This window comes from Acipenser ruthenus, chromosome 6, assembly GCF_902713425.1.
Source record: "Acipenser ruthenus chromosome 6, fAciRut3.2 maternal haplotype, whole genome shotgun sequence".
Taxonomy (NCBI): Eukaryota; Metazoa; Chordata; class Actinopteri; order Acipenseriformes; family Acipenseridae; genus Acipenser; species Acipenser ruthenus.
This window is the reverse complement of record NC_081194.1, coordinates 10,991,757-11,003,088: the sequence shown is the minus strand read 5'-3', so window position 1 is coordinate 11,003,088 and position 11,332 is coordinate 10,991,757. Positions and strand designations below refer to the sequence as shown.

The 11,332-nt window shown below is 34.9% G+C and overlaps 1 protein-coding gene across 1 annotated transcript in view; it reads right to left on the bottom strand.

The window, feature by feature from the left end:
* Positions 1 to 6,397: 6,397 nt before the first annotated feature.
* The window catches only part of lmbrd1 (LMBR1 domain containing 1), a 91,149-nt gene continuing 86,214 nt past the window's right edge, over positions 6,398 to 11,332 (bottom strand). The window contains exons 15-16 of the mRNA XM_034019177.3: positions 7,675 to 7,766; positions 6,398 to 7,171 (exon numbers count right to left, since the gene is read on the bottom strand). Of these exons, the coding sequence (XP_033875068.3) occupies positions 7,058 to 7,171; positions 7,675 to 7,766 (206 nt within the window). The 3' untranslated portion in view covers positions 6,398 to 7,057. The remainder of the gene's footprint in view (positions 7,172 to 7,674; positions 7,767 to 11,332) is intronic.

The window sequence follows — 11,332 nt, the reverse complement described above, 5'->3', positions numbered from 1 at the left end:
CATTGTAGGCTGAAGATGAGACTGGGGGCAGTCCACAAGAAGGTACAATTAGGCACACTAATTTGAGCAGGGGGTGGTCTCTGAAACTATTGAACCATGGTGCCTATCTGTGGCAAGCTGTTTTCTGGGGTGAAGCAGCAGGTAATAACAGACGGATGCAACGCTAATGATGGGCAGCAACATCAGATGATTGTGAAGCTGAAGCAGGCAAGACGATAAAGCCAAAGAGCACTTCAGGGTGAAAGGCATGGAAATTAAAATCCAAGGGCTTAACCACTGCAGATCCATGCACATGCTCAGCTCTACCATTCAGTTGCAATAGCAGCGTTCTAGGAAGTGATTTTCTGCACAACTTTATGATACAGTGTTAGTAATTTGAATAACAGGCGCTATTCATAATGCATCAATTCATGATTTATTTAAGAAATGTTTTATGGATTAAATACAATTTTATATTTATGAAACTGTTCTAGGTTTTTGTTAGAGACGACAACTAGAGTTAAACTGTATTGCATTCACTCATTTAAAAAAAAAAAGGAAATTACTAATAAGGTCCTATACAAATCCATATGAATATCTATTCATGACATAATTCATGTAATATCCTCTTAAATGCTCCCTACCTCCCCCCTTTGGTATACTATACAATATAATATAAAACACATGCTGCAAGACAATAAGGTTGTATATTACCATATTACTTTGAATTAACGCTGTAGCGTTTATTTTAAATTGCTAAAAACAGCTGCAGTGCTTATTCAAGGGCGGCGCTTATTCAACAATGCCAGTAATTAGAAGTAATATGGTATTAGCAGGTCCTGATTTTCTCTCTTTTTATACCATATATTTATCATTTACATTCCAGAAACAGGCTTAGTAACAATAATGAACTCTAAACAATGCAAGCAGGCAATCTTTGTAAAAATAATGTTTAAAAAAAATTTAAAAAACTAGTGCAGGTTACAAACTAGAACAACTTGTGTGGAAAAAAATCAAGCAGCTTGTGCAGGCAGGTTATGTAGGCAACAATGGTTGAAGAAACGTGATAGTCTAAGTGACTAACAAATTGGTGTAAAAAATTACTGCTCTGGCAATGTTTGTCAGGGTGGCTGCCCTCCATCAGCACGCTCCCCTGAACATGAGAGCAACAACTGAACTATAGAACTGGCAGCAAAATTGTTCACTGGGTTTTCTACCCTTGCCTGTTGGTAAATATTCTGTAAAGCACCCATCTGTGACCAATTACTAGAAAATTAAAAATGTTGTCTTAAGTTTAACAATGCCCTGAATCCACTTTATGTTCACCCAAACAAGTCTTGCACCTTAGAATGCAACATTCAAATACATTTCTAACCATCACAATTCAGAGCAATTATTGCAAAGCAGCATCTCATTCCAGGAATGGGATGTACTGTGTAATTTCTCTTTCCATCGGAAGATCCTTTCCCCAGACAGAGAGAGACCATGCTGGGGGAAAAGTGGTCCGCTTAGAGGCCTCCTGTACTCATATAGGTTGATGTGTTGGTCAGTTGGTGCGGCCATCATATGGAAAACTGGCATAGTTCTAATTGACAACCTGGGAGCACACTTCCACAAAGGTGATTGCTTGAGAGACTACGAATCTGCACAGAAATTAATAGGATCACATACTGCATGTTGTTAGTTTTTATTGGACTGTTTTCTCTCCATTCATTTAACTTTTCATGGTCAAGGTTTAGAGGAGCACACATACTTGTTTTGCATTACATAGTTACACAACAGTGAAAAATCTAAAATGGAGGTGGATAGTTTTAACAAAAGCATTATAAGTGGGTTGGAAATCAAGCATTATTAGCAGCGTTTCAGGGTGGAATTCTGCTTCATATCCCTTTAGCTTGGTTCTCTGTAGTGACCTCCACAGTTTTAGATACAAGGACTGACTTTAATGCGGCGAACAGAGAAAATACCATAACCTCTGCTGCTGAGAAAGCTATCCGCTTCAGAGATGAGCTGATGTTGACCAGAGCGCTTCTGCTTGCCCTTTTAATAGGCTGTCAGGTGCTTTCATTACCACTTAAATGTATGGAGAATGCAGCCTTGGTTAGTATTTTCTAAGCAAATAAACCCTAAATAAGCAAATAACGAAACAAACAAACAAAAACACAAAAAACGTACACAAAGAATATATTGAAATGTTTATATGTATGGTTGTAATTAAAGTTGCTAGTGGAGATAGAACTATATACTATATACATATTGAACACATTTTCAGATAGTATAATGTTTTTAGAATAGTGCGTTTCTTAAAAGGTTCATTTAACAACAAAAAAAGGAAACTACTTTTTTTGTTGTAGTTTTTTTTTTTTTTTTTTTTTTATACAAGTAACTTGCCCAAAATTATATGGCTTTAAAAAACAATAAAATTAAAAGATAAACATCATCCATCCACTGTACAGCGCTAATGCAAAATGGCTACAGGAAAGCGAAAGAGTTCACAGTTGAAAAAAAGTTGGGAAATACTTTCACTTCTGAAAAAGGTAAAAAAAAAAAACCAAAAACTTTTAAATCTCTGCCTCAGAGATTTAAAAGTTTGCTGTCTTTGATTGTAGGGGTGGGATTTTTGAGATCTATTGCTCGAGTCAAACGCCACTCTCCTCTACATACTGTACTAGTGTACATAAACCTCCCAAACATTGCCAAGTCCTATTTTAAATTCCAAACTAACACACAATAAAGTAATATATTAAGTAATTCTTACAATGTTTGCCTTCTTGTGCAGTTAATTGTATATGGTCAAGTATTCCTAAATAACGTATTCAAATTCATGTATCCACACAACTTTACATTAAACTGTAAAAATAGATGAATGGCCTACCTGTTTGAAGTGTGTCACAGAGGTCCTTTACTTTAGTGCAGTAGTTGCAACATACAAATAAAAAAATTGTACAAAACATAAACGGCTGTTCGATCCAAAAGCTTACGGAACAATTTCAAGTGAAAAAACCTATGGGAAGATTGGGGAACGGGGTCCATGAATCTGTAGTAAATGCAACTTTTTCTCCCTTCGAAAGTTTCGTATGAACAGCTGCAGCACGATTTTCTTTAAGTTTTTCCAGCCTCGCTGTTATTGTTCAATGGATCGGCACAGTATTGGGATAATCTTACATCGATTTCAAAACTGCTGCACTCCTGACTCGCACGCACTGTCCTCATAGGGTGTAATGTTATGGATGTTTGCATTTTAGTGCCATCAGTAGCTCCATCCACAGTAATTCTGAATGTTTTCATTTCAAATGGTGAAGCATTGAACTTGTGTTTTTGTGGTACGTCAATTTTGTTTGGCATAATTATTTGCATACCACAGTTTTTGCCTCTGGTTCCTCAAAATACTTCCAAACGTGGCTTCCTTTGTTTAGAGATACCATTTTAAATATAGAATAAACTCAGAAAAAACGCTTTTCATTAACGTTATTACCCCGCCATGGAATTGATACCATACCACGCCTACTACAGGCACACACACAGTGCACCAATGAAGCACCAGATCGACAGTGTCAATCTTTCTGTTGCACCAAATAGAAAAGCTACTTGGAGGCAATTGCCACACCCCTTCCTTTTTATAATATCCACCCTTACTGTGGCACTAGAGCAGTCGGATACGTGACTGACTACTGATAATAAATTACTAAAATGAATGAATAAAAAAAATATGCGTGTGGTGACATTTGTCACGTGACTGGTTATACGTCTAGCATATTATTAAACATATTATTAACCACTTCTTTAGAGTTTATAAGTTAAAACTTTTAATGCCTAATAGCCAAGTAAAATCTGGTGATATTTCAAAAGGAAATGTTACAGTAAATACATATTTTTGCCAATCAAGTGTATTTTCAGGTGTAACCTAAATTTGCAAGCCATGATAACCCCATTATTGTAGCATTTCGTCAGTCACATTCTTTTAACCTTTCTATTTGCAATGATGTAAAAGGCACACTTGAAAATTATTGCACACTTCCTCTAAAGAGAGAAACAATTTTAATTAAGAACATAAGAACAGTTACAAAAGAGAGGAGGCCATTCGGCCCATATTGCTCGTTTGGTTGTTAGTAGCTTATTGATCCCAGAATCTCATCAAGCAGCTTCTTGAAGGATCCCAGGGTGTCGGCTTCAACAACATTACTGGGGAGTTGGTTCCAGACCCCCACAATTCTCTGTGTAAAAGTGCCTCCTATTTTCTGTTCTGAATGCCCCTATATCTAATCTCCATTTGTGACCCCTGGTCCTTGTTTCTTTTTTCAGGTCGAAAAAGTCCCCTGGGTTGGCATTGTCAAGACATTTTAGAATTTGGAATGCTTGAATCAGATCACAGCGTAGTCTTCTTTGTTCAAGACTGAACAGATTCAATTATTTTAGTCTGTCTGCATACAACATGCCTTTTAAACCCAGGATAATTCTGGTTGCTCTTCTTTGCACTCTTTCTAGAGCAGCAATATCCTTTTTGTAACAAGGTGACCAGAACAGAACACAATATTCTAGATGAGGTCTTACTAATGCATTGCAAAGTTTTAACATTACTTCCATTGATTTAAATTCAATACTTCACAATATATCCAAGCATCTTGTTGGTCTTTTTTTATAGCTTCCCCACATTGTCTAGATGAAGACATTTCTGAGTCAACATAAACTCCTTGGTCTTTTTCATAGATTCCTTCTTCAATTTCAGTATCTTCCATATGATATTTATAATGCACATTTTTATTGACTGCGTGCAGTACCTTACACTTTTCTCTATTAAATGTAATTTGCCATGTCTGCTCAGTTCTGAATGCTGTCTAGATCATTTTGAATGACCTTTGCTGCTGCAACAGTTTGCCACTCCTCCTATTTTTGTCTCGTCTGCAAAATTTAACAAGTTTGCTTACTATACCAGAATCTAAAACATTAATGTATATTAGGAATAGCAGAGGACCTAATACTGATACCTGTGGTACACCACTGGTTACCTTGCTCCATTTTGAGGTTTCTCCTCTAATCAGTACTTTCTGTTTTCTACATGTTAACCACTCCCTAATCCACGTTCATGCATTTCCTTGAATCCCTACTGCGTTCAGTTTGAGAATTAATCTTTTATGTTTTGTCAAAAGCTTTATGGAAATCTAAATAAACTATGTCATATGCTTTGCAATTATCCATTGCTGATGTTGCATCCTCAAAAAAATCAAGCAGGTTAGTTAGACACGATCTCCCTTTCCTAAAACCATGCTGACTGTCTCCCAGGATACTGTTACCATATAGGTAGTTTTCCACTTTGGATCTTCTTATAGTTTCCATAAGTTTACATACAATAGAAGTCAGGCTTATTTGTCTGTAGTTACCTGGTTCGGTTTTGTCTCCCTTTTTGTGGCTCGGTATTACGTTTGCAATTCTCCAGTCTATTGGCAAAACCCGTGTCAAGAGACTGTTGCATGATCTTGGTTAGCGGTTTGTAAATAACTTCTTTCATTTCTTTGAGTATTGGGAGGTTCTCATCCGGTCCAGGGAATGTGTTTGTTTATTTTAAGAGCTCCTAGTCCCTTTAACACTTCTGCCTCTGTTATGCTAAAGTTATTTAAAACTGGATAGGAACAGGTTGACATGTGGGGCATGTTGTCCGTATCCTCCTTTGTAAAAACTTGTGAAAAGTAATCATTTAATATATTTGCTATTTTTTTTTCTTCGTCTATGATTTTGCCATTTGTATCCCTTAGACATTTAACCGCCTCTTTGAATGTTCTCTTGCTGTTATAATATTGGAAAACATTTTTGGAATTAGTTTTAGCCCTATTGGCAATGTTCATTTCCATTTCTCTCTTGGCGTTTCTAACTTCCTTTTTGACTTGCATTTGCAGTTCCAAGTACTCTTTCTGTGTACTTTGTTTTTGGTCCCTTTTAAACGCTCTTTTTTCGTTGAATATTTTTTTAAATTGATCTATTAAACCATTTTGGCCATTTTGTTTTAGATTTTGATTTGTCTGCTTTTGGGATGTAATTGTTTTGTGCCTCTAGTACTACATTTTTAAAAAACAGTTTCATAGTTTGCTTTTCTAAAATTGGAAACCTTAGCTTTAGTCAATTAACAGAGTTTTTTGTGAGAATATCTTATTTGAAAGGGATTAACAGGATTCTTTTAATTATTGGTCAGGACACTACCGTTCATCCTCACTAAGACTACATAACTTGACTGTAAATACATGTAAACTAACACATGATGTCCTATTGCAATGATATTCAGTTAATGGACTCTTCATAAAGCTTCATGTAAAAGTTACACTAAAGAGATATTTAAAGATTTTTTTTTAAGTTGGTTTGCATGGATCTAAAAAGTTTGATATTCATACTGTTTCATGCACACAAAGACACAACTGGAGTTACATAACACTGTATTGTATATAATTTATGTGTAACTATTAGAAGTGCAAAAAGACAACTGTTGCAAACAAACTACAGTTTTCTTTACCACAGAATGCAAAACATCTGCAGTTCATTTATAATACCATGATATTCATGCTCACAATCTGAAACATATCTTGCATCCTCTGTTTCATCTAAACTAAATGCAAAGCATACATTTTAGACTGGTAATTAGCAGTGCATTACATTTTATACAACACATTATATTATTAATGTAAATTAGTTCATTGTAACCTAAACATTTAATAGAAACTTCTTACATTTCAAGTTGCAACTATATTACTATACCGGTCATATTCTAATCAATTCAAGTTAATAGTCTTATTTGTAAATCAGCAGATCAGCGAGGATATAATGCTGGCAGAAATGTAGTATAACATTTGTCAACAACAAAAGTATACATACTCTTGATTCAACAATACTATAATTTAGATGGTGAAGAAAAGCATAGTAAAAAGGAAAAACAAACAAAAAACATCTAAACAAAGATCACATTTAAATCTGTAACACACCACACACAATTTTTCAGCAATTCAATTAAATCCTGCAACCCTCCCTTTATTTTCAATGTGGAAATGAAACTTGGAAGTACCAGAAGGTCTCCTAAGTTTTCGGTCAAAAGGTTCTACACCTGCAAAAATTCATCATCACTCATATCAGAGTCATCTTCTTCCACTTCTCCTTCAATTACAGATTTCTTTCCTTTGCAGCAAGACACAACTAATCCAATAAGGAAAAACTGTAACACACAAGAGAAGAGAAATTATATAAATATTGGTTTGCAAAACTGTCTTATCTCTTTCAAAAAGACTTGAACAAAAAAAACAAGTTAATGCAAACTTAGAGATAATAAACTCAATATATTAGTACCTCCAGATTATGATACTAACCATTCTGATTCAACCAGTTAGTGGTTCTTTAGGTTTATGTAAAACTCAAAAAAGGTGTGACATACATACAGTATGGTTGGTTGCCTCCAATTCTCTGTTTACGTAACTACAACATTAAATTAACTAAGAAATCAATTCAATCAATCATTAAATCTCAGTCTTCCTATATGTATGCCTATTTAAAGTTCTACAATCTATGTATATATTTTCAGTTTGTTTTTAGTAATCTGTGTGAGTCTATGTTTTTATAACCTGAGCCCCCATATGATGATGTTGGCATCTGCTGTAGTAAAGAACAGTTTTCTGGACAGCACATTAAACATGCTGTAAGTAAACAAAAAAATGCACTTACCGCAATGAAAGCCCAGTTGCCAAAGTAATAGATGGTGCTGAAGAACCAAAACTTATGAAGAAAGAGATATGTCCTTGTGATTGTGCACTGATCTGTAACATGTCAGAGAAAATGGTATTAGTTGATTAAACACACATGTATAGATTAGTGCCTAGTTCAGTAATAAAAAAAGATAATTAAAAAAATAAAGTGGATGATCTTTTAGTGAAAAAGCCAAGCAACGTAAGTGGAAACTGGCTAATAGGTACTTGCATTTACAGTAACACAGGTAGGTGAAATTGAATTCCATTTTTGTTCATCAAGCTGAAATAAAAATAATATGAATAACCAAATATCATAAGAATTGTAACTAAGTGGGATACAACAAAGTTGTTCTTGCATGTGCATACATGCAAGGAGCTATCCTAAGAAGCAAAGGGGGTGGATTTTAGTAATGCCTTTGTGAAATGCTCTTGGGTACGTATATAAAAGGACATTATATAAATGTAATTGGTATGGTATTGCTATTACTACAAAATACTGTTTATTGTCCTACAGCTCTGCCACTTCCCACAGGATGAACATGGGTACTGTAGAAAATCAACACATTTGGAAAAGTGCTTTGAGTATAAACTAACATTTCTGAATCAACCAGTGACATTCATCTTTAACCTTATAGTGTCCGCCCAATGCTAAATATCCTGCCGGCGACCTGGCCCTTTAACTCTTTTTACTCAGGCACTGTGAGAGACAGCCCTGCTTGCATTGGAAAGAGGAGACTCGGACCTTTAAAATGAGGTCCTACTTGTGTATTTCCGGTATATGACCATATTAGGAGATAGCTTGAATGCGAGTGTTTTTGAATGCTGTTGCTGCACTGAAAACATACCTACTCGGTGCAGTAAACAAGCCTTTTCACACAAAATCTTTACAAAACAAGAGAAATGGCAACATCGAAGGCACAAGGACCTATTTTCTGATATATATATTATATAATAAAAAAAATATATATATATATATATTATATATATTATATATATATATATATAGTGTTTGTGGATAAGATGCACAAGACAGGAGCTGTTAGGGTTTTGTTGCCATGGTTGCCACCTTGCTGGCCATTCAAGCCACAGTGAACAGCCCCATCTTGTGCCACATGATCAGGATGCATGGGACAAATAAGAAGAATTAGTTTTTTTTTCTTTTGCACATTTTGTTTTTGGTTGCTTTTGGTCCCTTTTGTATATATGGCCTCAATTCCTTTATTTATTATCCAATTTGTTCAATTTTTTTCCATGTTCCACATGTCAGATTTGAACTGGCCATGCTAAAATACTTTTTTACAAACAATAACTAATGTTTTTTTTTTGTTGTGGTTTTTGTTATCTGTATTGAACGGGTGAGTTTCAGACTATTTCACTTTTTTTTATATGAAAGCCTAGTGTGTGCACATTAAATTTCATGTATGACATGTACCTGTAACCTTTATAGTTAAAAGACTTAGCCACAAATCTAACAGTAAAACACAGGTGAAAATAGCTTGGCCCCTAAAATAGTTTGTACAGTGCACAACAAGCAACAACCCACGAACTACCACCACACGCAGCTTGTGAGACATGCCACTATCTACAGAATATTATACAGAAAGTAAACTACCTCTACGACCTAATCATATGTGCTGAAGTTGTAAATATATGTTAATTTACAAACAAAATGAAATAAACTATAAAACTAGCAACATGGAACAGAAGGCTAGTATGGCACAACACTAAAATGGTGCTGCAGGAAATTAATTATGGTATGCTAAGAGAGTTCTGTTCATTTGCAATTATATGACTTACAGCTAAGCAAAAGTGTAATTATAGCATACAATACAGATTTCAATTGGAAGAATGTATACATTTTATAATAAAATGGTGAAATGTCAGAGCACTTAATCATTTTAAAAACAGGATCACGCAAATCAGATTTGATAATTGCTGCGAGAGTTAAGCATTCGAAACTTAAAGCAGAGGTTTTAGGTTACTGAACTGCATTATGCGGCTGGAGCTGATCATCCATCCATTAAACAGCATAAACATTTAGCACTGTAAATAGAGGTTTCAGTCAAAAAAAAATAAAAAATACTCCAAACAGTTTTCCGATGTTTACTCCCCCTCTTGTTTAATGTGCACCAAAATATATCTTGATATAATTTCTAAAATATTTAGGCGTTTGTGCTAGAATGGAGTTGTAAGGGAAAAAAAATACAAAATCAGTATAACAGGTACTGGAATTAATACATTCTTGGGTTGCGTTACTAATCTACTGTTGGTATTTTTACATTTAGTATAGCTAGTATTTAATAAGTAGCAACAAAATAACATTACAATTAAAGACCATATTTTAGAGAAGCAGAATATATTGCGTGTGCAGGCACACTATTGCACAAACTTGGTATGCAATCTTTGCTTGATGCAAGGCTTCTGTGCGAAGGGAATAGAGCAGAAGGGAATACTAAGGTGGCAGGAAGTCGTAAGTGTTCAGACTTAAAAAAATAAAAAAATAAATAAAAAAAAAAATAAACGAAGGAAAATAATGATGAAGTAGTCAGAGAGGACAAGGGAATGCAATCACTTTTTAGACCTAGGAAATGAAATATGTTGAAGAGCAAAACAAACGATATAACAAACAAATTAATAAAAATCAAGCCTTAAAAACAAGACAAGAAAATAAATAAAAAATGAACAAAAAATGACAGCATTATAAACAAAAATAATTTAGTAATAACACAACATCAAGAGAGAAAAGTATGACAAATCGGTTATTTAGAATAGAAAACTGATAAAAATGTTTTTTACCCAAGCATGTGTTAAAGTATGCACACACACAATTATGTAATTTCCTTAGTTATGAATAGAGAGAGAAATTAAGGAAGCTGAATTCTGGATATGACTTCGAGTCGTCATCCAGAACACAAACAGATTTTGGCTTCCTGAAATTGGCAATAAACCCCGTCGAAGGGGTTGCTCGGATTGGTATGGTGACATAGTTTGACTTAGGATCCTAACATATACAGTATATGCTGTAATGCTTTTGGTGGCCAGCAATAAGGAAGCCATATATAGGTAGGAGATCAACATAAAGGTCACTGGCACATTTATCCTGAGGAATTAAAAGTATAGTACAGTACTGTAGCTTCGGTGCTTTTACTGAAACATCAATGTTACAGGGATGCTCAAATAAATACATACAACATACATATATACAACATATATCTTTATTTATTTATTTTTTTTATCGGCAGGCCAATCATAAGTGAGCGCAGGCGGGACATAAACATGCTAGGGTAAGCAGTGTAGAAATTGCTGAATTTTGACCGATATTGCTTATTATAGAGACCGCTATTGAGAATTGTTTTTAGAACTTCGAAGTAATGCAGTAATCGCCCTAACTGTTTTTCCATCATATGCAATCTCTTTAGCAATGTTAGTTTATTATTGAACAGAGAAGATTAGTTCAGAGATTGTAGATCCTACCAAAGTTTTCGTACATTGTGTTGTATGTGCTCCGTGCTCAACCATTGCTGGTAGTGTCACGTGAGCGGTTCAGCGTGTCGATATGTAAATAAATCCTGCTCGCTTGCGGAGCGTATCAACTTTAACCTCCAACTACATCTCCTGCCTGTCACTAAGCAGCG